Source organism: Callospermophilus lateralis, chromosome 2 (genome assembly GCF_048772815.1).
Source record: "Callospermophilus lateralis isolate mCalLat2 chromosome 2, mCalLat2.hap1, whole genome shotgun sequence".
NCBI lineage: Eukaryota > Metazoa > Chordata > Mammalia > Rodentia > Sciuridae > Callospermophilus > Callospermophilus lateralis.
Window position 1 is genome coordinate 200,492,878 of NC_135306.1, and position 25,379 is coordinate 200,518,256.

A 25,379-nucleotide genomic window follows, 5' to 3' on the forward strand; every position below is an offset into this window, starting at 1 on the left:
CGGGCGAGCGGGCGGGCTGCAGCCGGGACCCAGCCGGCCAGTGCGGCCGGCGCCGAGCGGGCGCGGGAGATGCCGGGCCGGACCGCGGCCACCTGAGCCGGCCGCCTCGTCCCCGCCTTCGGTGGGCAGGAGGTGCGCCCCGATGGCTGGGCGCACGGCAGCAGCCCCCCGGGGGCCCTACGGTCCCTGGCTCTGCCTCCTGGTGGCCCTCGCCCTGGACGTCGTGAGAGGTCAGCGGGAGGGGAGGGGCGGGGCGGGGCGAGGGGCGGCCGAGCCGAGGCCGGGCGCGGGTGATGCCGGCGAGCAGGGGACCCTCGGGTCCTCGGCGAGCCCCAGAGCGCGGTCGCCGCGCAGCGTGCCCTGGGCTGGAGAGGTCCTGCCCCAGGAACCCGCCCCTGTGGCTTTCTTCACCTTACACCACTCGGCAACTCCTTCCTGACCCGCGACCTGCCTGGTCCTCACCCCACTGGTCCCCGCACCATCTGGGAGCGTCCCCTCCAGCCCCGGAATCTAATCCGGTGCCCCTTCCCGGGAAGCGTCGGGGTCTCAGTACTCACCAGTCTGCAATCCTAGGAGCACCACTTGTGGTTTCCAGTCTCCTGCCTCCACCATGAACCTCCCCGACCCCCGACCCTGAATGGAAATCAGCCCCTTTGCCAGAGACCTAACCCTGCGAAATATGCCGCGCCCGGTCCCTGCCCCAAGGAGCTCTCTGACCTTGGAGTTGCCAGGGATGGCCCCATTCTGGCCTTCCTGAGCCTTCTTGGGGGTACCCACCATTGGGGGAAGGGACAGCAGCTCTCCTGTGCCTGGGCTGGGGGTCGGACTGTTCTTGGCATGGGCTGGGCAGAGAAGCCGTAACTGCGAGGTGAAGGGTACCGTCGGGGAGTGGGGGACAGTGAGCATGCTCTACCCGCCCTCCCCCACCGAGAGCGCCAGTCCGTGGGAGTGCGTCCGCAGAGCATCTTATAATTATGGAGGCAGTGGAGTGGGAGGTGGGCCAGAGTCCGAGAGCCACCCCCAGGGAGCAATAGATAGTCACCTGTTATTCTTAGGGGGCAGGGGTGGGGACTCCAGGGAGCCAGGAGGAGCATCTCTTGCAGGGAAGGGCCAGGAAGAAGGTTCCAATGAAGCTGTCCCCCACCCCCAGTCCAGCTATGGGTCTCAGAGGGAGCTGGCTCTGGGGCTGCTTTCAACCACCTGCTTCCCTCCCTGAGGGACCCAGTGGGAGCCCTAATGACCCCTCGCACAGGGAGAGGAGGAAAGCTTTGTCACATCCATTATTCACCAGCAGTAATCCCACTTCCAAACAGCACTCTGCAATTGACAAAGCACTCTCCTGTCCCCAGGGTCGCTAAATGTTCTTACCCATTCTATAGGTCAGGAAACTGAGGCTCCAGGCCGTAAATGATTGGCCCAAGTCATGGAGGCAGAGTGAGGGCTTAAAGTCAGGGCTGCAGGCTCCCAGGAAGGGGGAATTCCAGAATGATAAGTCAATGCCCACCAGTGATGACAGGAAGATAACTAATTCAGAAGAGGCCATCAGGCCTGCAACAGAGACTGGCGGGAAGGCAGATATCCAAGGAGGGTTTTTTGGCTCTGAAGGAGGGAGGCGCCACTAATAGAGGAGTAGTGAAGCCCTCAGGACAGGCTGCTGCTGTGGAGAGTGCAGAGGTGGCAGAAATGCCACCACCGTAGCCTAGCCTGGGCTCAGTTTCCAGCTGTGAGAACATAGGTGGGGATCTTAGCCTCTCTGCCTCATTTTCTAAATCCACAAAATCAGCTTCAGAGTAATAGAACCTGATTCACAGAGTTATTATGGAAACTGAAAGAGCTCATTCATGTAAATTGCTCAAAAAAAGTACCTGTGTATGGTTAGTGTTCAAAAAAATGTTCATCATCTTTAGCAGTACAGACAAATATGGGCTTAGTGGTCCTTTGTCTTCTGGTGATTGAATATTCCATCTCCCTGGGTTCAAACTTTCCACCCTGCCCCTAGGGCACACAAGTGGCTTCACTGACCTCTGTGGCACTTCCCTGTCCCCAATCCTACTCTTACACTCTCAGACCCAGATGGGACAGAGAAGAAGGCGCAAGCTTGGAAAGATGTGTGGGTTGCCATGGTAACAATGTAGGGCAGGATTGCTGAGTCCAGCCAAGGACCCAGGGACAGAGAAAGTGTGTCTGTTTTTACCAAGCTCACCTGGGCACCAGCGTCTACCACCTGGGCCCCATGTGGGGAGGGTCATACCCCAGAAATGCCCTGGTGGAAGAAGCAGGTAGGTAGGGGCAAGAACAAGGAGGAGGAGACTGAGAAGGGGAAATGGAGAGAGGACGTCCAGGTCTGTGGAAAGTAGAGGAAGGAATGACTGGGAAGCTCCATCCAGGCGGGAATCTTGACCCCGGTTTTGTTACCCGCTGTCTGTGTGAGGGTCTTGGAGCTCCAGTTACCTCATCTGAGAAATGGAAAGATTCCCCCACATCCTGGGGCCATGGGACATTTGGCCCATTCCTTCCTCCGCCATTCACCGCCAGGGTGTCCCCGGGGAGTTCAGTTCAGCCCCTGCCAGTTCTGGAGCGGTCTCCATCTCTACCCCTCATTCCTCCTTAGTGGACTGTGACCAGGACTCTCTGGACCCCACCTACCTGCCAGCAGCCCTGGAGCTCCTCGATGCCCCTGAGCACTTTCGCGTGCAGCAGGTTGGCCACTATCCACCCGCCAACTCCTCTCTGGGCTCCCGTTCTGAGACCTTTCTGCTCCTGCAGCCCTGGCCCAGGGCTCAGCCGCTTCTCCGGGCCTCCTACCCGCCTTTTGCCACTCAACAGGTAAGGAGGGGCCACAGGAACTTCCAGGCTCACAGGGCTCAGAGTCTGAGGTCTGCTGCGTGGCTCAGGGGCTCTCCCCAGCCTCACCTGTGCTCCAGATGAAGAACCTGAGCCCCGTAGCGGTTCTCTCCTGCCAGGCTGGGATTAGAAGCCTGACATCTCAGCATCCCAGATCTCGCCCACCTCCGCCTCCTGCTCTGTTGAACCTTCCCATTCTTCCTCCAGGTAGTCCCTCCTCGGGTCACTGAGCCCCACCATCGGCCAGTCCCGTGGGACGTACGGGCTGTATCAGTGGAAATGGCTGTGACTCCAGCAGAGCCCCATGCGCGCGTCCTCTTCCACCTAAAGGGACAAGATTGGCCACCAGGGCCCAGCAGCCTGCCCTGTGCCAGGCTGCATGCCACTCACCCTGCAGGCACTGCCCACCGGGCATGCCGCTTCCAGGTGAGTAGGCTGGCCCTGCTGCTTGCTGTGCCAGCCTGCAGGTGGCCCCTAGGGTGGAACGGAAAAGGCTGAGCACATCTGGGCAGGTCGTGGGCCACCTGACTCCATTCCTTTTCTACTAGCTCTCAGTCCTGTGAAGGGGTTATTTGGGGCTCCTTAAGGAGTTCAGGTCATGTGTGTGATTTTGAGCAAGTCACTTAATCTCTCTGAGACTTAGTTTCTGCATCTGTAAAATGAGGTAATAATTCCCACTTCCTATGGAGTTGGAGCAAAGAATAAAGGAGACAATGTAGGAGTCACTTGTGGCGATGTCATAAGGCGCTACACTGAAACCCTCAGCATGTGCTTGCATTATTGTTTTTGTGATTTTTATTTCGGCTATTTTGGAGCCTGGAGCAGGAACCCAGTGGAGAGAGGTCCTCCTCAGGCTTTCGGATTCTGAGAAGAGACCTGAGTTGTCTCTAGTGAGGGTGGTCCCGGTGGGTGGTCCTGGGGCACTGGGATTGGCTCACTTTGGAATGAGACTGTTCCCAAAAGCAGAAGTCTGACCTGCACGTGGGTGTGTTCTGAGACGTAGACCTGGTGTCCAGCTCCAGCAGGTTCCTAGTTTGCTGTCACCTAGGATGCGTCCCTGGCCCTGCCTTACATGTTATCCTCCAGTTCTGTTTTTTTCCTGCTGTGGTGATAAGATTCTTCCCTCCACCCTGCCCTGGGCCAACCATAGCTACTTTGCCTTCGCAGCCATTGCTGGGCGCCTGCGTGGTGGAGCTGGAGTTCCCCTCGCACTGGTTCTCCCAGGGCTCCACCACCCGGGCACAGCTGGCCTACACGCTGGAGCCTGCAGCTGAGGGCCCTGGGGGCTGTGGCCCCGGCAGGGAGGAGGACCCTGGGGAGCAGGCCCTCCCAGTGGGTGATGTGGAGCTGCGCCCTGCGGACCCTCCACAGTACCAGGAGGTGCCTCTGGATGAGGCAGTGACTCTGCGGGTGCCTGATGTGCCAGTGCGGCCCGGCCAGCTCTTCAGTGCCACCCTCCTGCTTCGGCACAACTTCACAGCCAGCCTCCTGACTCTGCGGTGAGCAGGGGGCCCCTGGGGACGGTGGTGGGTGGGAACCTCTGCGGGAACACTGAGCGGCTATATACTGTTCTTGGAACCTTTGATGGAAACCTTGGCCTCTGCAAGACATGGGACCCTCAAATCCTCTTCAGGCAAAGAGCTACAGGCTCCTGTGATGGGCACAACCCTAATTTTGGAATTAGAAGTAGGAAGCATCTCCATTCCCTGGCACCTCCCTGAGACCCCCTGGTCCAGTGAGGCCAGCATTGCCTGTGTTCTGGGGCAGCTCCAGGGTTCATGGAAGGAAGACAGGAAAGGCTTTGGACCTGGAAGCACAGCACCTAGGGCTGCTCTGTAGTTCTGATGCTTCCCTGGGGGTATCTGCCCAGTTCTGTTCATGTGCAGGGCCTCCCTGCCGGCCAGGCTTGCTCAGGGCCCTGGCCTTTGGACAGAGCCTGCCCTTTCTTATAGAAGTTTCCATTCTTATGTCCTTTTCTGCAGGGAGATTCCCCCAGTGAAGCCCCCCACCCCCACACACACACCCCAAATGCAGCTGACATGGACTTGGAGTGTGACTTGCCAATTCCCCATGCATCTGCCCCCCTGTCTCTCACACCCTTCTGTGCTCACTCACACCCTTCTGTGCTCACTCACAACTCACTGAACAGATCTTTCTCCAACAATTACACTATGCCCAGTCCTGTGTCTCCACTCTGGAGGTACAAAGAGGTACAAGGCCCAGCCCCCATTTGGCCCAAAGGGGCTCCAGCGGTAGGGAAGGGAGCTGGATGGGTGTGAACTAGATGGGAAGGCACCAGGTGTGTCATTCATGCACGGATGGAGGATGAAGTGTTGTGGGTGGAGTAAGGGAAATTCATCCACCACTGGAAGAGCTTTCCAAACGAAATGGTATTTGAATTGCCGGAGGCTTTAAAGACTGAGCAGATGAGGCCAGAAAGGGTGGTGCAGGCTGAAGTACGGCCTGAGCCAAGGCCTGCAGTCGTTCATATGCACTGTGTACCTGGGGGTGAAGAAGTTTGGGAGTGACTAAAGCAGAGAGTGAAGGGGGGGATGTCACAGCCCTAGGCAGGCTGGACCAGAGCCCGGAGGGGCTCGAATGCCAGGCTGAGATTGAGCCCATAGGCAATGGCAGTCATAAGTGGTCTCGGAGTGGGGAGAGTGTTCTGGTTTCCCACGATCAGCGGAGCTCCTCTGGGAAGGATGGCGAAGAGAAGATGAAGTCTGGAGCCAGGAGACCAGGCAGGAGGCTGATGTCCTTAGCTTCTTGTCTTCCCCACTGTATCCAGTTGTCAGTTCAGCCCTCACCTTGACAAACCAGACCTCTAACCTCTCACCAGGATCAAGGTGAAGAAGGGGCTACACGTGACAGCTGCCCGCCCAGCCCAGCCCACCCTCTGGACTGCCAAGCTGGACCGCTTCAAGGGCTCTAAGCACCACACCACGCTGATCACCTGTCACCGCACTGGGACCACAGGACCAGACTTCAGGTGGGCAGTTCCCCTCCCCTAGGGGCAGAGAGGGAGAGCTAGCCGTAGAGTGCTAGTGGGTAGACTTGGGAGCCCAAGGGAGGAGGGCTGCGTGCCCCCTCTGTACCCTCGCGTGAGCAGGCACAAGAACAAAGTGATAAGGAAGCGGCACAAGCAGCAGTGTAGTGTCGTTCATTCATGCATTTGGCAGGATTCATGCAGACCCAGCCACAGGCCGGGTCTAACTGCTCTCTGCGAGACAACCTATCCTGCCATCCAGGGACAGCCTTCTCAGCCACTATCCACCCTCCAACCTCACCACATGGGCCCCTTTCTCTGGGCCATTAACATTCCCAAGAAAAGCCTAGCTGGAATTCTTAACATCTTATCCATGCCCGGACCCTAGCTGGGTCAAGGCCATGGGCTTTGTAGACCCTGTTGGAATCCTGCTTCTGACACCTTTTGGAAAAGGGGACCCCAAGAGAACAGCTCTTCCAGAAACCTCATGGATAAGCCAGTTCACATCCTCCGATCCTAGCCTCTGTTTCTTTGCTTGTAAAATAAGGGTAATAATCATCGCTTAGGTTTTGTGAAAATAAAAGATGGCATAACATAGCAAGCACCCAGGACAACTCCTGGAACACGGGTGTTTGATTCAGAAGGGCCGTGAGGGTTATGAAGCAAAGGGTTTAGTGTTTACTGTCTGGTCCTGGGACTTGGAAGTGCAGTCCCTCCTTGTTGAAACTCATCAGGTACTTTATACCACCCAATGGCTATGGGAAGCTGAGGTCCAAGTGGAGGGGACAGGAAGGCAGGGGAGGCAGCAGGCATTCTGGGAGCTGGTTAAACAGCTGTATGGATCCTGAGAGGCCTAGAGTGGACAAGAACTTGGGCTCTGTAGCAAGGATGCTTGGCTTTGATCCCAGCCCCACCACTTTTTGCTATGTGATCTTAGGTGAGTTACATAACTTCTCCACCTCAGTTTCCTCATCTGTCAAAGAGGGATACTCATCGTACACGCCTCATGAGTACAGGAAGTACCTGGCAGCTAGCAAGCACTCTGTTCCTCTCTTCTGGCTAGTAGCCCCCTTGAACTGTCCGAATTCCTGTGGGTGGACTTTATGGTGGAGAACGGCACTGGCGGAGGTGTGGCGGTCACTCGCCCCGTCACATGGCAGCTGGAGTACCCAGGCCAGGCCCCTGAAGCTGAGAAGGACAAAATGGTTTGGGAAATCCTGGTGTCAGAGCGGGACATAAGAGCCCTCGTCCCACTGGCCAAGGTAAGGTGGCCTCTGTCTGTACCCAGCAAGGCTAGGAGCCAATCCTGGAAACTGAGGGGCCTGGGGCTGAGCAACTTCTGCACCCCCAGACTGAGGAGCTGGTGAATACGGCACCGCTGAGTGGAGCGCCCCAACGTGTCCCCGTGCGCCTAGTCACTGTGGACAGCGGAGGAGCCCTGGTGGAGGTGACAGAGCACATCGGCTGTGAGTCGGCCAACACACAGGTCCTGCAGGTGAGTGGCAGGTGCCCACCTGTGTGAGTATACATTTTTGCGGGCACCAACATGCACACACTACTTACCTCTTTCCCCACTGGGACCCCAAGAGAACAGCTCTTCCAGAAACCTCATGCGTGGAACCACGGCTTCAAGATTTTTCTCCCGACCACCTTTCCCTAGAGTGAAGTGGGAGCTATGTGACCTCAACCTTAGTCACTTTTATGTCCATCAAGACACTAGTAACGGGCGGCACTGGTAGAGCTGAGAGCGTGCCCTTTGGGATCAGGAAGTTTTCGTTTTAGACCCATTTTTTGTTATCAACTGTCTGTGTGATCATAGGCAGATCTCTTAACCTCTCTTGGGTGGGACTGCTTCACCCTTCCACCTCTGCCCACCTAACTGAAGCTGGTGGCCTGGTAGCTCCAGCATCAAGGTCAGAGGCCAGCACTAATCAAGGGCCAAAGCTGTGAATTCAAACCCCTCTCCGCCAGGAGCAGGTCTCTGTTGTATCCAAATAGCCAGTTTCTCCAGTTGAGCCCCCAGAGAGCTCAAGGAATGGCCCAGTTCCTCTCAAGAGGAATGGATCTTGGAGGGAGAGCAAAATCTTCATAAGCTAAGCACCGTGGCGCAACCAACAAGCTCATAGGAACATGCATTGGGGTGAAATACAGAACTGCCTTTCGTTTTCATGGTCTGGGGTCAGGGATGCGCTGTCTGGCCCACACTTGTTATTTATTCTTCTTAGCCTACCTTCCTGCCTCTGCCCTTCCCCAGGTATCTGAGGCCTGCGATGCTGTCTTGGTGGCTGGCAAAGAGAGCCGGGGTGCCAGGGGCGTGCGCGTGGACTTCTGGTGGCGTCGGCTGCGGGCCTCCCTGCGGCTGACAGTGTGGGCCCCCTTGCTGCCCCTGCGCATTGAGCTGACTGATACCACCCTAGAGCAGATCCGCGGCTGGAGAGTCCCGGGCCCGACCGAAGGGTGAGTGTGGGCCTGCAGAAGCCAACTGGCCTTGGTGAAATCCTGCTGAGACCGAGTGGGCAGGGCCTAAGCTGGGTTCCAACACTGCTCGTTGCTAGCATCTCCTTCCGCCCATCCTGCCCTAGACTTGAGCTCTGACCACTTTATTTGAAATCAGACCACCCTCCACACTTCTCGGCTGCCTCGCTTCCCCCTATAGTGCCCATCACTTCCTCATCTGCTCGGGGACATACTGATTCGCCACTCCTTCCACACTTTGCCCCGGGGGTTCACTGCTGTATCCTGGAAGACTAAGATGGCTAATATGGAATAGCCTGTGGAGGTGGTGTCTCCAGAACCCTCTGGAACCTAGCTCCCAGGTCTTGCAGAAAGAACGCCCCCGAGGTCCACACGCATATTAGCCTCCACGTTCGTTGTTCCAACTGGGAGCCAAAGGCAGGTGAAAGCGACTGGTTAGACAGGGACACGCACCCATCAGGAACCCTGCTGGGGCACCTGCCGCGTTTGCCGACAGGAGCTGAGCACCATCGGAGCCTTTTTTCTTTCCTTTTTCTGCTGGGGACTGAACTCAGGGCCTTGGGCATCATCCACACCCTCTTTATGCGCAGAGGCCAGCTCTGGGTCAGGAGTCGGGAGCTGGGAGCCTGGGAGGCAGGGAGGCGGGTCTTCGGTGGGCGGGGTCCACCCTGACGCCCCACCCCTCAGGGCGCCGGAGTCGGAGGCTGCAGCGGCGGAGGAGGCCGAGCGGCGAGCTCGCGGCTGCCGCCTGCAGTACCAGCGCGCAGGCGTGCGCTTCCTGGTGCCTTTCGTGGCCCATCCGCTGGACGGTGGCCGCCGCCTTACTCACCTGCTCGGCCCCGACTGGCTGCTGGACGTGACTCACCTCGTGGCGCCACACGCCCGCGTGCAGGACCCGCGTGTAGCCTCGCTGGAGGGCGGCCGCATCCTAGTGGGCCGGGAGCCCGGTGTCACCTCCATCGAGGTGAGCCAGCAAGGGATGCTGCAGAGCAGACCCCCTCAGAAAGGTGTGGGTGTTCACCCGAGGCCCACAGCAGGTGTGAAGAGTGTGGGAGGCGCCCGGCTGCGCCTGGGGAGAGGCGGTGGGCAGTCGATGCAGGAGCGCAGTGGGATTGAGTGAGAATGGGGTGACCATGCCGTGGAAGTTCTTTAGGTCTAAGAACCGTGGGGGCCAGGTCTCCACTGTCCCCTCGGTGTGGGACTGGGGTCTGGATACTTACACGGCCTAGAAGTTGGGGTGTTGAGCAGAGCAATCTGTGAGCATTCTGGCAGCGGAAATCGGATCCCTTTGGCTGGGGGCTGTGTAGGAGGTCCCCCTTCTCCAGCTCCTTCCCACCCACAGGTGCGATCCCCGCTGTCCGACTCCATCCTGGGGGAGCAGGCGCTGGCTGTGACGGAGGACAAGGTCTCGGTGCTGGAGCTGCGGGTGCAGCCAGTGATGGGCATCTCCCTGGCCCTGAGCCGTGGCACTGCCCACCCTGGAGAGGTCACTGCCACATGCTGGGCACAGTCAGCACTTCCTGCCCCAAAGCAGGTGATGGCTGGGAGTCAGGGGGACGAGGCGAAAACCTACAGGCAGGGACTCATGGCCGAGGAGGATGGGAGGGAGAGAGCCCTGGTACCTCGACCCCTTACCTTAGGGATTTCAGAACAAGGACTGGCTTCCCCAGGAGGTACTGAGCTCTGCAGCTGGAAGCCATCAAGCTGTGGCTGGCTGGAGTGTGGCAGTGGGAGGTTGATTAGATGGCTCTGAGGACCCTCCCAAGGACAGAGACTCTGGGGCTGAGTGGCAGACAGGTGATTGACACACGTCCCCTCTCTCCCTGTGTTTTGTCTATCTGCCTGTGTCTCTGTTCTCTCTGATCTCCGTGTGGCCTGTCTCTGTGGGAGTGGTCTCTGTGTGCATGCATGCCTGCCCTCGCGTGTCTCTGCCTGTGTCTGTGTGCCCTACAGGAGGTGGCCCTCTCCCTATGGCTGTCCTTTTCTGACCACACGTTGGCCCCCGCTGAGCTCTATGACCGCCATGACCTGGGCCTGTCCGTCTCAACTGAGGAGCCTGGTGCAGTTGTGCCAGCCGAGGAGCAGAGTGCCCAGCTCGGGGTGGTGGTGAGTGGGGCAAGCGCAGAGGGGCTGCCCCTGCACGTGGCTCTGCATCCACCGGAGCCCTGCCGCCGGGGCCGCCACCGTGTGCCCCTGGCCTCTGGCACTGCCTGGCTGGGGCTGCCCCCTGCGCCCACACCAGCCCCTGCCCTCCCATCCAGCCCTGCCCGAAGCCCGCCAGCCACAGAGGCCAGCATGGGGGGTGAACGGCAGGCAGCAGGCAGTGGCGGGGGCAGCGTCATTGTGAGGGGCAAGTTTGAGCGGGTGGAGGAAGAGGCTGGAAAGGAGGACACCAAGGCTAGGGAGGAGGAGGAGGAGGAGGAAGAGATGGTCCCTGCCCCTCAGCGGGTCACCGACCTAGAGCTGGGCATGTACGCCCTGCTGGGAATCTTCTGTCTGGCCATCCTCATCTTCCTAGTCAATGGTGTGGTCTTCGTGCTGCGATACCAGCGCAAAGAGCCCCCAGACAGCGCCACTGATCCTGCCTCCCCCCAGCCTCACAACTGGGTCTGGCTGGGCACTGACCAGGAGGAACTGAGCCGCCAGCTGGACCTGCGGTCCCCTGGCCCACCCAAGGGGGAGGGGGGCTGCCCCTGTGAAAGTGGGGCCGGAGGGGAGGCCCCAACCCTGGCCCCTGGCTCCCCGGGGGGCACCACCAGCTCCTCAAGCACCCTGACCCGCAAGGAAGCTGGGGGACGGCGGAAGCGAGTAGAGTTTGTGACGTTTGCGCCAGTGCCCCCTGCCCCGCTGCCTGAGGAGCCTGTAGGGGCCCCGGCTGTGCAGTCCATCCTGGTGGCAGGCGAGGAGGACATCCGCTGGGTGTGTGAGGACATGGGGCTCAAGGACCCCGAGGAGCTTCGTAACTACATGGAGAGGATCCGGGGCAGCTCCTGACCCTTCTCTGTCCCGCCAGGCCCAGCGTCGTCAGCCACCAGCTCAGGCAGCAGGGGTGGGTGGGGGTCCAACCAAGCCGCTTGCCTGTCCCTCTTGCTCCTTCTCTGGTGCTTGTTGATCCAAGTCCCCTGCCTGGTCCCCTGCGAGGACTCCCACCCTTCTCCCTGCCCCTTGTCATGGACCATGGTTGTGAGGAAGGGCTTATGCCCCTTATTTATGGGAACCATTTCATTCTAATGTTGGGTACAGAATAAACTGAGAAGGAAACCGCCACGCGGGGACTGCTGTGCCGCCGTCTGTCCTTGGGGAGAAGTGCGGGCTTGGTGGGCCGGGCTCAGCCCCTGTCCCTGCTGGAACCGTTTTGGACGGATAGGCCCTGTCGTGCTCTCTCGAAGCGACGAGCGATCCAGATGAACAGGGTGGCCGTGACAGCCTGAATACCAGCCAGCAGGAAGAAGTAGCGGTCCATCTGGCAGTTGTTGATGTTCCCTGAGGAAGGAGGGGTTGGCATTTGTCAGGAAGGGCTCCTTGTCTTGCATCCGCTCCCTGCCATGTCCCCGCCCCTGGGCTGGCAGCTAAGGTAAAGCGGGCAGTGGGTGCGATCCAGGGACCCTGGTAGAGAGCCCTCCAGGTCTGGCTCTCTCAGTGTCCCCTGGGGAGGCCCTGATTTCCCTCTGAGAAAAGTAACTGGCCGGAAAGAGAGAGTTCCAGAAGCCCAGAGGAGCCTCGCAGGGCCACTAAGTTCGATGCTTCCTTCTGAACAGCTGGAGAAACCCAGGCCCACAGCGAGGCCACGTTGTGGGGGACTGGTCATGTTTGGGCTACAGCCCATTTCCCCCAGCGCCAGCCCCCGGTCCATTCTGCCTGGCATCAAAGCCCACAGCAGTCACGGCTTCCTTCCCGCCCCTCCGTCCACCCCCTGCCGGGGAGACCTCCAGACTCACCAAAGTCCTCAGGGCAGTACATCCAGCCCCCTGGCAAGGACAGTAGTGCCACTAGGCTGGAGCCCAACAGGGAGCCCACCCCGGACAGGCAGAAGAAGATGCCCATGATGGCGCCCTGCATGGAGCGCGGGGCCTCCGAGTAGGCAAACTCCAGGCCTGTGGGGAGGAGAGGGAGGGGCTGAGGAGGAGCTCTGAGCACCTGCTGGGCCACCTGCCCCTCCCACCAGCCTCTGTGGCTGTGATGGCGCTGGAGCCCCGGGGCCACCCTCCCATCTGCTCTGCTCATCACCATCTGGCTGGTCACCTCCTTGCTGACCCCCTGCCCTGGACGCTGCACACTGCCCCAAGAGCTCTGGCACCCGTCCTGCCCCTCCTATTTTAGGGATGGCACCCCCAGATAGCGCCATCTGCATCCTCGACTCCCTGCCTTTGTCATTCCCTCTGCCTGTGAGGTCCTTCCTCCCACCTGCTGCATGCTGCCCGCCCTCCCCCACGCTACAGCACGGTCAGGGTTTATGATTCTCATGCATGTCCCCCACCCCAGCCTGAGTGAGCTCACAGGGCTGGCTTTATCTCTGTGTCCCACCCCACTCCTAGCAGAGGAGCCCACCCCAGGCTTGCGGCTCCAGCTCCCCGCCCAGTGCTTGTGAGAGAGAGAGGCGCGCATAATAGGGCAGGGTGGTGTGGGCAGGCCCCTTCAAAGCCCCCTTCTGCTCAGGGGCTTTGACATTGAGGTTCAGAATTGAAAGGGAAAAGGGAGACCGCCCAAGGCAGAGGGGATAACAACTGCAAACCTAGAAGGTGGGGGACATGGCCCTGGGCGACATGTGGAAAGTGGGTATAGGAAGTGCCTTTTCACCTCCAAATTCCCAGGGCCTATCACAGTGGCTGGCTCCAAGCCACTGCCTTCCTCAGTTCGGAAGTCCTGGGGCTATGCCCAAGGGCCCCAGCGTGGAAGCATCAAAGGGCAGAGTCCAGCACAGGTGCAGGGCAGGGGAGGGGACTCAGGTACCTGAGATGCTGGCAAAAATCTCACTGATCCCAATGAGCAGGTACTGAGGGATCTGCCACCAGATGGACAGTGGGGCTGCGTAGTACAGGTCCTTTCCAATCAGCTGGGACACCGTCTCATTGTGGTAGATGTACTGTAAGCGCTCCATCTCAAGGACTCCTGGTGGGGGAGCAGAAGGAGAGTCCAGCCAGGCCCACCCCAAGCCCACCCACAGCAGACTTCAGTGTGTGATGGGTGCTATTACATAACCAGTGATTGGTTAACTGGCCTGGAGGATGAGGAAGATGTGAGTTCGGACTCCTCTTTTTGCCTTGGCTGGCGGGAAGCTCAGAGCTAGATTTGTATTTGGCAGCAATTACTGTCGCTTTTCAAGAGCCTGGGATGGCATTCTTGCAAATGAAGAAAGTGAAACTTGGGTTGAGCAACCACCCCAGAATCACACAGCTGATAAGTAATCAGGGTTGGATCTGAGCTCCAGTATATCTGGTTTCAAAGCTGGCCTACTTTTCACAGTGTCACATGACTTCTCGATTGCAATGTTAAGTATTATGGGAGTGTTTCTAACCTGGCTTTTAAGTTTGTTTAATCTCTTTCCCTTCCTTGCCTGGAGGACAGCTGTCCTCTAGTGGAACAAACGCTGAACAAGGAGTTAGGGGACATGGGTTCCAATCCTGGCCCTGCCACTGACTTGCTATATGACCTTGGACAGATCACTTAACCTCTCTGCGACTCAGTTCGCTTGTGCGAGAAGCAGGAGTAAAATTCCCAGGGTCACTAGGAGGATGGAATAGGAGAGAAAGCATTAAAGCACATAGCCAAAAATGAATCTAGCTTGATTTTCATATTTTCAACATAATACTGTTTATTGAGCTTCAGTTTCTTCAGCTTCAACTTGGGATCCAGTCACATTATAGGTGCTACGCAGACTCCACCGCCTCTAATCCTCACCACACCCGACTATGAAGGCAGAGCCTGGCCCCGCTCCAGGTCTGAATGCATTCCTATCCCTGCTTAGAAGGTGCAGCTTGGAGATGTGAGGTAACTTCAGGATCACAGAGCTCCTAGGTGAAAGGCTTCGGGTTGAGCAACAGCTTGAAGCCTTCCTCACCTGAGCCCTTTCAGGTTTATTTTTACATTTTATTGATTGGTTGGTTGATTTTTTATGGTGTTGGGGATCAAACCCAGGATCTCACATGTCTGGTAGGCAAGTGCTCTCCTACCCTGGAGTTTTACACACACACACACACACACACACACACACACACACACAGGCTTTAAATGCTTTTGAAATGGAAGAAGGAAGAGGATTTCTTTTTTTTTTTTAAGTCCTGATTTGTCGCCAAGAGGCAGTGAGTGCATCTTTGAAAAATCTACTCCAACCCACTCTCCACCCCACCTTTTTTTTTTTTTTTTTTTTTTTTTTTTTTTTTTGCAGCACTGGGGATTGAACACAGGGGCACTGTACACACTAAGCTATATCCACAGCCCTTTTGATTTTGAGACAGTCTTGCTAAGTTGCCAAGGCTGGTCTCCTTGAACTTGTGATCCTTTGCCTCAGCCTCCTGAGTTGCTGGGGTTGCAGGTATGCACCACTACACCCTGTGCATTATCCAGACAAGTGGAAAAAAGGAGGAGGAGGAGGAGGAGGAGAGGGAGGGGGGAGCAGGAGGAGAAGAGGGGGAGGAAGAAAAGGAGGAGGGGGGAGGATCATCATCATCATCATCATCATCATCATCCCTGCCTTCAAGGAGCCTACATCCCACTGGGGAAATAGTCGCTCTTCTCTCTGCCTGAGTTTACTCATCTGTCAAAATGAGAGAGGCAGATCAATGAGCAGGGTCTCTTTCAGCTTGACCTCCTGGGAGGCCACGGCTGACACCTGTGTGTGGGTGTGTTGGGGGGCACGTGGCCTGGGCCACAGCTTCAGCATGGTGGGGCAGCCCCTCCACCCACACCTCAGACAGACGAAGGCTGGATCTCAGCCCCATGCCCCTCCACATACCTGCTACAATGACGGAGGTGAAACCAAAGAACATCCCCAGAGCCATCTTCTGCAGAGCCGAGGGAAGCAGCCCCCGCCGCAGCAGCAAAGGGTCAATCAAGTGATCCTTCAGAGGGACGAGAATCAGCACCACCACCACGTTGGCCAGCAGGAGCCAGGCTTCTGGGAACTGGGCAGGAGGCAGCATGAGGGGCAGGCTAGCAGCGCAGAAGGACTCCGGGCTGGACTCCTCAGACCTCAGCTTCAGAAGGTCTCTGAGTAACCCAGGACCAGCCCCCTGCCCCCTCCAGAGCTCAAACTCCTAGCTGTGTAACTAGGGGGCGGATTAGATCAGGGACGGCAAATGGGTTCCTCCTGTGTCCTATCAATTGGTCACGGCTGCTTAGCACATTCATGGGCTCCTCATGAAAACACGTCATGACTGGTTAGTGTTGTCTGCCACAGTCGAGGAAAGGGAGTATAATGACAAATATGTCATTTATCTGTCAGCTCTGAAAACCTTTGATTTTGAGTCTCTGCAATGCCAAGGAACTGACTTAGGAAGTTCTGGTGGAAGGCAGAGGCCCAGGTGTCCCAGGGTCCCAGAGACAGAGGGGACAGGGCAGAGTTGCAGGGAGACCTATCTGGGCTCGGTCTGAGGGTGTGACAGGGACAGTGAGGCCTGCTTCAGAGCCACAGCATGGAGCAGTGAAGCTGACCGGAGCAGGATGCCTGGGCTGTGGCACAGGGTCACCCACCCTCCAGGTGCTTCCCTGTATCCAGAGGGCGCCCTGCAGCTGGAGGAGGGAGGGCTAAGGGGCTTCCTTTCCCTTCTAGAGGCCGCTCCTGCTGCCTGAACCGGGGGCTGAACACGTGCCTTGCCTCACCCTGTAGCCGCCGCTGCTGCTGCTCAGAGCCGGGGAGCTGTTGGCAGGGTGGGCTGGGAATATGTTGGGGATGTGGAGGTGGAGGCCTTGCAGGACGTAGGTGGACTGCATCTGTCAAGAGAGGCCGAGGGGACGCTGGTGTGGAGCTCCTGGCTCCAGGCCCAGTGGGCTCCCAGGTGCTCCCAGGGAGGCCATTCCTCTGCAGCAGCACAGGGCAGCTGAGCAGCTGTCCGCTCCCCCAGCATCAGGGAGAAGGTCACCCCCATCCCTTCCTTCTTGAGAGCCAGGTTATCTGGCCAGTCCAGTACTTGCAGCCTTATCCCCAAGCCAGGGAACAACTGGTCCTGCTCAGAGTTGTGTCTCCAGGGAGCAGCCCAGAGTGGGGCTGGATAAATGTTTGTGGAAATAGGGAAGATGACATGGCTGACCCCTCAGCAGGTTCTCCTCTGGCACCGAAGGCAAGCAGAGTCCCGCAGACTGACGTGCACAGGAACTGCATAGGCACTGCCAACCCCAGAATGGCGCTGGACATAGCTGCAGGCGCGGCCCAGCACCCCGCCTCCTGCCACACCAGGCATTGTCTCTAGCTGCTATGAACCAAGAGGTCCAGGGGACTCCCCAGGAGGGGCGGGTGCAGGGGAGGACTCAGGGTGCTCAGGGTAGCAGCTGATTACTAACCAACAGGACAACTGGTATGACTGAAAAAGGCCATGGACACCCTCCCCGTGTCCCTGATCTCATCATGGACACTCGCTGCGCCTCCCCTAAGTAGCAGGCTGGACTTGCATGACCCTGTCTTATGGGTTCCAATGAAGAGGCTATGGGGGCAATGACCCTATGGTCTGGGGATCAGGGGCTGGTTAGGCTGCTGTCCAAACACACACACACACACACACACACACACACACACACACACACACCCTTGGAAGCGGCATGATGGTTGGGAGGCAGCAGCTCTCAAATCTGATCGCCAAGTCATCGGAGAAGCTTATTAAACAAGGTACTCCCCCCATACACAATTCTGTAGTCTGGGGTGGGGCTTGGGAACATGTGCTTTTTAAAAAGCTCTACAGGAGATTCTAGGGTGCAACTAGGCAAGGAACCACAGTGGTCATGTGCTTGACTCCCGAGCCTACCCTCAACCTGCAGTGGGGCTTTGGCAACCAACACACCCTCCCTGCCACCCACGCCCAGTTGGAGATCTGAATGCACGGAGCTAAAGAGCTGCTGGTCTGAGCCGCCCAGGGCACACGCGGGGCCCTGGAGCCCAGAAGGGTGGGGCATCCGAGTCAAGGAGCTGGGCCTCCTGCAATCACCTGGGGTGGGGCTTTAATCACTGGGATGGTACCGTATCCGGTCCATAGCAGCTGGTGCATAGCAGCAACTCATTTTGCTCTGGCCCTTCCTGCAGGCCCTGGGCTTCTAAGATGACCAATGAGGACCTGGGGAGTCAGGGCCCCAGATCAAAAGGCAGAGTGCCCACCTGGAAGTACACCATCCAGTAGGGCACCAGGGTCACCATTACGGGTAAGATCTTCATCAGCACCTGAAAGTTGGCAATGTCCTCTTCATGAGAAGGACCAGGCTGGGGATATCTGTGGTCAGGCAGCAGGTGGGCACCTTGAGCATCTCTGTGGGCCACAAGGACAGAAGATAAAATGGCAGCCATCATCATTCTCATTACCACGGCCACCGCTTTCACCTCCTCCACTATTCCCTAACAACCTTAGATCACCACTCACCACAGCCGTCACCTCAGCAGTCACCCCCTCGCCCCTCCATTCCCCTGTGGACATCGTCTTCACCACCAGCACAAGACCAGTGTCCTTACCATCATCACTGCCACTGAAACCATCTCTCCACCCAGGTTTCATTTCTATCACTGTCACTTGTTTTCAGTGTTGGCACCACCACTGTTAATATTACCACTATTGTCTCTTTAGTAGCGAAGGTGGCCAATCATGTCACCCTCCATCTGTGGCCCCTTTGGGGCCAGAGGCGTGGCAAGCAGACTCTTAAGGGACTTTCTGGCTCACAGCATTGATTTGTCACAGGAACCAGGGAAGTCCCAAGACTCAGTGGCTGTCATGGATTTGACACCCAAATTCCCCTGTTGCCATCCCCCAGGTCTATCCTCAAGAATGGGCTCAAGGGGGACTTAATAGCCCATCCTACGTGACAAGGGGTGGGAGTAGGGGCAGGAGTGAGGGAGCATCATTAGAAGCCTGGATAGATCCACACCCTGTACCCTTTGTCCTTTCCCCTTTGTCCTAAAAATTTCTGATTTCTTCTTGCCCCAAAGTCTTATAGCATCCTTTGAGATTCCCAAGGGGACACTACCAGTGTCTCCAAAAGTGGAGATGCGTATCAGTAATGCAATGCCACTCCTCCAACAGCTGGTTCTGTCCCCTGCCACTGATTCCAGACCAGCCTGTGACACTTTGACCAACAGAGCAAGGCAGAGTGAGGCCCTGGGACAGCCAAACCCTCCAGGGCCTTAGGAAGACCCCAGAGCGTCCACTTCCTGCCCTCTGGAGCATTCATTCTTGGAATACTCCCTCTTGCAACCTGGACCCCATGCTCTGAGGAGCTCAAGCCACAAGACGGGGCCACATGAAGGGGAACTGAAGCTCCAGTGGCAGTCCCAGCTGAGTTCCCAGCCCACGGTCATCATCAACTGCCAGCCACATAAATGAGTCACCTTGGATGAGCCCTTTCAAGTCCCCAAATGACTGTGGCCCTGGTGACGTCAAACTTCCCTGTGGAGCTCGGTCACCCACAGAATTATGAGAGGGGGTGAAAAGGTTGTTGTTTAGGCCAGTGAGCTGTGAGGTGGTTTGTTAGGCAACGACAGATAACCAAACAACCAGACTCTTGGCACCTGGTGACTACAGTCACGGAACCTCTAGCAGTACAACAGGCTGCGGGGGACAAGCTCTTGACTTTTCCGTCTAGTTCTCACTGACAGGAGCTGTAACGGGCTCCGAGGTCTGCACACCCATGTGCTTAGCATAAGCAGTCAATTAAGGTAGGAAGGAGAGGGCAAAAGGAAGCCACTGGGCATGTGCAAAACCCTGCAGAACTTCCCTCCCTTGGATGTCAGCCAATGCGGGGGTCGGGGGCGAGGTTGGCTGATTGAAGACGGTTGGACTTAATAACCGGGCAGCGTTGCCAGTGTTGTCTTCGCCGCAGGGACCAACACCCTTGTCCCCACCTGCATCACCAACATCACTGTCAAGACCAGGACCATCCTCACAGGTTCCCCAGTTAGAAGGTCACCGATCATACCAATGTCACCACCACCACCTTGACCTTCACTGCCAGCCTCAGTCATGGTGGGTAGCTCTGGCCCCCTGCAGGGCATGTCATCATAAAAGGCCGTTTGCTGAACCTGAACCAGAATGTCTGTCAGTTAGGCCACACCTCCCCAGAAGGGGACCTCCTTTCCCAGACGTCCCTTCTTACCTGGCAGCATGTCGGTGCCACAGCCAGGGGCAGCAGTTCTGGAGGGCAAGCTTAAGCATGGAGGACACTTGGCTGCCCATGGGGGGCTTGGAGATAAAGACAGGGGAGGCAAAGAGGAAGATGAAGAAGGCCAGGCCCACACAGCCCACGGGGATGCTGTAGCCCACCAGGAAGCTGATGTTCTGCTGGACGAAGGACCCGACCAGCAGCGAGAACACGGCCCCCAGGTTGATGGTCCAATAAAGCCAGTTGAAGAATCGGCGGGTGGCATCACGGCCAAGATCCATCACCTGCCAGCCAGCCAGGGGTAAGAGAGGGGTCAGGGAGATCCAGGGGCACTGTCTGTCCCTGTGCCCCTCTCTCCCCCAGGGGCAATTCCTGGGTCAGTGGGTGGGCACTTCCTAATCTCTGATCACTACGCACATGCTCAATTAAATATTTGTTGAAACAGTGAGTAAATCTTTCTTTTGGGAGCCACTTGTTTGATTGGAACATTTTGGCACAGCTGTTTTTACATGCCCATGACACACATTGCCTTTTTTATTGTCACTAAGTAGTGCACCCAACAGATGTCACTTCATTCACTTCTGGTTGATTTATCCCTTTGTCTTTGAGAAACCTACGCTAAGCGTTACTTTTATAATCAGAAAAAAGCCAATAAAGATCTCAGTTGTGTTCCACACGATTAAATATGATGTATGCATATTACTAAAAGAATAGTTCAAAAAAATGAGAATTTCCTCATCACTTTGGAGGTGCAGAGACTGTTTTGTGGCCCATCCCTGTGCCCACCTAGCCTCTGTTTTATACCCAATCAAACAAGATTGGTATAATCAGGGAAGGTGGAGGGGGTCTTTGGACATGGCCCCAAGAGCAGGTTCTGACCAGGTAAAAATATTTTTTTTTCAGGGCCACAAGCAAGGGTGGGTGGGCAGGAAATCCAAATCTATGCAGATTTAGATCAATCTGCAACAGTTAGGCCCAGGCCTGCTTCCGGTCTGCTGGCTTGGATCAGTGACACTGGCTGTCCTGTCCTACCTGCTAGAACCTGGTCCCAGATTCTGATTCAGCGGGTCTGGGACATGGCCTAGCAACTGCATTTCTCAAAACCAGTGAAGACTGGGGTCATTTCTCAGGATAAATGATTCTCCACTTTGTTAAACCACCCACCCATTCAAACACCACCACCCTAGTCTCAGAATCCTGTACTGTCCTTTTACCCAGGGGACACATATTTCTACTAGCTAAGAAGATTGTGTCAAGCTATACTTTCTGTACTTGCAATTGGAAAAAGATAAATATTTTGCTCCCTGTCTAAATGCAGAATTATAATCCATACAGATGTGCTTAAAATTGCATTTCCCTGGAGATTCCAAGGGGACTTCCTAGTGATGGGGAGGGAGGGGCAAGGTAACTCATTAGAATCTTTGCTCTGGACTTTCAAGTGGAAAATTAAGTAAGTCCCTTTACGAGCAGCCACTTCCATTTATTAATTGGAAATAAATGAATATGACAATTGTAACTCTAAGGGGAAGACCAGACAGCCCATTCAGGATATAAGTGAGTTCTTCCAGAATGAGCAGACAGTTTGTCGAGAATGATGGATGGCCTTTCTGAAATCAGCAAGTGTGTTCAATGCAGCTCCTGGGTATAGCTGTCTGCCAGATGGTGCCAGCCCTTCCCACCCCAGGTCTCCTGACTGACTGTTCCCCTGAATCCTGAAGCTGCCTCCTCAGTGCTCCGTTGCACCCACTCCTGTCAGCCCATCCATCTCTACATTGAGGCAGAACCATTTGTAATCCGTGATGTCCATCCTCTCCTCACCAGAGTTTCTGCCCTGTCTTGGGTTCGGATCTTAGTTCTATGCCAGCCTTCCAGTCCAGCCTCCTTCTGCTCAAAGTTCATGCTCAGTAAGTATGGGGATGCACAGGAACCACTGTCCCTATGGATGCCATGGGAGGTGCTATTCAGTGGCCTGGCCCCTGGGGGACCAAATTCTGCCACTAGGATAAAGGAGACGATGGGCACTGGATGTCTGAGGTCTTTGGCGGTCAAGGGGCCAGGGAATGGGTTAAGGGTAGCTGGGGGTAGGTGGGTAGTGGGATGTCAACAAAAGATCAGAATTAAGGGAAGATGGGAAGTTCTTATTCACAGGTGTTGGGGCTTTGAGTCTGAAGAAGGGGAAGAGGGACAGGGATACCCAGAGGGCACCAAGTGTCCCATCATCAAAGGAATCTAAATGGGTTATACAAGTGACTCCTTTGCAAGGACACCAGACATGGTGCTGGGCGCTGGATTGTGGATGCCGGCTGGATAAAATGATTCATTTTTAAAATGTCCCCTTTGTAAATGCAATTAAAGAATACTTGAAACACTAGAGTCAAGAGGGGTGGGGAGCGCAATTAGCCCAGTGGCCTGATCACACTGCTGTTGAAATCTGTTTCCAGGTCCCCCCTATGGCTGACACCTGGTGTTTTCACGTGGCTGTTCGCAGTCTGTCTCTGTGGCTCTGCGTGCTGCCCCTGCTCGTTCACACTGTACGTGTTGTTTTAACAATACCCCACATTAGTTCAAATTATCATCTCAGGTCCTACTGAGCAGAGCTATCAAAATATGGCCATGTTTTAAAGCACTTACTCATTTAGCAAATAGTTATTGAATTTCTCTTACACGCCACACTCTGTCCAAGGAAGAATGAAGAAAGGCTCAGAGATTGAGATACATGCCCAACTGTCCCCTGCGGCTGAGGGGCAGAACTGGGATCTGAACAAGTCAGCCTGACAGTCTCTGGCACTGTTGACAGGAAAAGCCTGGCTGGTCCCTGCCCCAGTGCCCAGATCCCTAGAACACAGAGATGGGGCTCACAGTGGGGCCTGAGGTCCAGCTGCCCATGTCCTGCTTCTTGATCTGCTCTTTATGTCATCTTTCATAAGCTGATTAAACCCTGAGGTCTGAGTCCTTATCTGTAAAATGGGCATGATAATACTACCTACCTCCTGGGTAGTTAAGAGGGTTGAGGTTTAGCTTGGGGCCTGGGACATGGCTCAAAGAAGGCCAACTGTGGTCATTCCTATTGTTGTCATTGATCTTCCATGGCCAGCATCCCCTCTTCTTTCAAATAAGGAAGCTGGCCCAGAAAGGAGAAGTGGTACGTCTGAGGTCACACTAGCCTCCTGGCTACGGTCTCAGCCCCCACGGAGTTGCTATTCTTCAATCCCCTGGGCTTCCCGTTGGTGGGCCTTCCTGCCACTCACCTGGTCGCCCCCGAAAGAGGTGAGGCTGCTCCTCACGGAGCTGGCAGCCAGGGCGAGCAGCAGCAGTGTGGCGTAGAGGGTGGGCGCGCAGTAGGGGCTGGGCAGGGCGTGCTGGCAGTCGGAAGAGGGGCAGGAGGGTCCCAGCGGCCACTCGGGCATCTCTCCGCAGAAGGAGCTGCGGCCATCTGGGATGGAGGTGGCGAGCAGCAGGCACGAGGCGGCCAGGTAGAGCAGCAGGCTGATGGTGACGACGCGGTGGCGGCCCAGGTACACGTCCGCCAGCCAGCCTCCCACGGGCGCCAGCAGGTAGGAGGCGCCCAGGAAGACGAGCGCGGCGAGCGACGCCTGCTGGCCCGCCCAGTTGAAGTTTCCGCTGTTGAGGTACAGCACGAGGTTGGCGGCGACGCCGAAGAAAGCGGCGCGCTCCAGCATCGCCACCAGCAGCACCGCTGTCGTCGCCGCCCGCCGCCACCGTCGGGGACCCCGCGCGCCGCGCGCCAGCAGCGGCCGGCGCTCCCCGGGGCTGCGGGACTGCTCCACGGCGCGCGGCCCGGGCATCCTGGGCGCCCCGCCTGGGCCCTGGGCCTCGCCCTCCTTTCTAGCCCTCTAACCCCACTTCCCCGTCCTGCCTTCCTCTCTACCCCTCCGCTCACTCCTCCACCTCCTCCTCCCTTCTCCCCTTCCCACTCCCAGCTCCTCCTCGCTCTGCTGTCCTCCCGGGGTCTCCCTGGGCCCTGTCCTCTCCTTCCTGCACCCTGACCCGGTCTCCCCTTCCTTTCAGCCCTTCCTCTCCACCTCGCTGCCCCTCCCCCTCTTTCCTGCTGGTCTCCCCGGTTGGCTGCTCTTTCTTAACTGTGGTCCCCTCCCCCTATGACACCTGGGCCTCACTGCCCTCCCACGGGTCCAGCTGCCCCTGTGGGCACCTCCACGCTCTTGTCCCCAGACTGCCTTCCCTTCTCTCCCAGTCCCTTCTGACTCTCCCTCCAGCTCAGCCTCTGTCCCCCTCTCTGCTTCTTAAGAAATTCTGGGCTTCCCTCCTTCCCCTTTCTCAAAACGCAGCTAGCTGCGTTTGTCACATGGTATTTAGGAGAAATGAAAGCTTGGGTCACAAGGCCCCTGCCCACCCAGCTTTCTAAAAATCTCCTCTGCCTATGACCCTCACCCCACCTCGGCTAGCCTCCCCAGAGTCTGGAGGGCTACTTTCTGTCTTTCACTTTCGTTTCTCAACAGGATTCCACTTGTGCTGCATCCCCTTCCAATCAGAATCCAAGGCTGGACTGATGGACCTGGACAGGCTATCCCGTGGCGCTTGGTCCACCCACCCACTTCAGAGCCGCAGAGACTGAGCCCCACGAGGAGATGGGGAAAGGAGTGAGCCATGGCCAGGTTCCTGGCAACAGAAGGCAGGGTAAACCTCTGCCCCTGGGTCCTGGGTGACAGGGGAAGCTCTGGCCGTGCAATTCAGATTGTGCAAATGCTCTTCTGAGGAAGGAAGTGGGGACACCTTCCAGCAGCCAATAACTCCATACAGTACCCACAAGTGAGTCGAGATTGAAAAGGGCACTGAGCTCAGACTCAGTCACAGTGAGTCCCCTACTTAAAGCCCTCCTCCCGATTTCTGAGAGCAAGAACCAGTCCCCATTCTGACCTACAAACCCAGCAGGATCTGATACCTCCTCTGACTTCATCTCTGCTTCGAGTTCAGGGAATCCAGCCTACTGACCTTTCTGATTCTTCCCCAAACCGGCTTCCTTCCTACCTCTGAGACTACACCTTTGCTTCCTCTCTGCCAGAAAGACTCTTCCTCTAGATTTCTGCATGGCTGCCTTTTTCTCTTTATTTGAATTTCAACCCTTATTAAATGATCTCTCTCAATAGGCACCTCTCCTGATCATCTTAGTGAGCAACTGGCTTCTCAGCATCCTCTCTGTCACCTTGTCCTGTTATAATGTCTTCAGAGCACATACAACTTGTTCAGTCACTGGTGTAGTCTCTTCTCCAGCAGAATGTCCTCTCCACTGGGTCAAGGACCTTATCTAACCTTTAGTTGTCTCACTCCCAGTGACTTCCCAGAGTCAGCTTGGCAAAATAGCAGATGCTCAACAAGTACTGGGTGAATAAATGAATGGGAATGAAGAATGTCCCAAGGCAAGATTTGTAAGAATAATATCAGGAAATCTAAACGTTAACGTGAACCTTGCCAAAGCTGAACATATCACCAAAAAGCATATATATATATATATATATATATATATATATACATAAACACACACACACATATATATACACACACACTATATATACACACACTCTCTCTCTCTCCCTATATATATATATATATATACTATATATATTATAGATACAGACATATGCATCTATATGCATTTTATATGATACATATGTATGTATATAATATAATTTTTGGTGATCTTTATGTATCATATAATATATGATCATATATATATATCATTTTTGGTGATCTATATATGTGTATATATTATATCTGATAAAGCCAAGCTGTGGTGGATGATACAAAC

General features: G+C 56.1%; 2 protein-coding genes across 3 annotated transcripts; one reads left to right on the forward strand and one right to left on the reverse strand.

Annotated features, from left to right (window-relative positions):
* Positions 1–11,656, forward strand: Tmem132a (transmembrane protein 132A). 2 transcript variants are annotated; one of them, XM_076847303.2, is made up of 11 exons: positions 1–230; positions 2,612–2,826; positions 3,052–3,270; positions 4,012–4,343; positions 5,684–5,833; positions 6,897–7,092; positions 7,182–7,325; positions 8,085–8,287; positions 8,993–9,269; positions 9,648–9,839; positions 10,259–11,655. In XM_076847303.2, exons 1-11 carry the CDS (start codon positions 143–145, stop codon positions 11,297–11,299), a joined length of 3,057 nt encoding a protein of 1,018 aa, XP_076703418.2. In that variant the 5' UTR covers positions 1–142; the 3' UTR covers positions 11,300–11,655. The 2 variants fall into 2 exon arrangements, with proteins under 2 accessions (XP_076703418.2, XP_076703417.2); XM_076847302.2 differs by having other exon boundaries at positions 69–230; positions 6,894–7,092; positions 10,259–11,656.
* On the reverse strand, positions 11,487–24,030 carry Slc15a3 (solute carrier family 15 member 3). The gene is made up of 8 exons (XM_076847304.2): positions 22,843–24,030; positions 19,589–19,878; positions 17,607–17,754; positions 16,124–16,234; positions 15,258–15,426; positions 13,256–13,414; positions 12,244–12,399; positions 11,487–11,788 (listed from the first exon to the last, which is right to left on the reverse strand). Exons 1-8 carry the CDS (start codon positions 23,398–23,400, stop codon positions 11,634–11,636), a joined length of 1,746 nt encoding a protein of 581 aa, XP_076703419.2. The 5' UTR covers positions 23,401–24,030; the 3' UTR covers positions 11,487–11,633.
* Between the last annotated feature and the right edge of the window lie 1,349 nt (positions 24,031–25,379).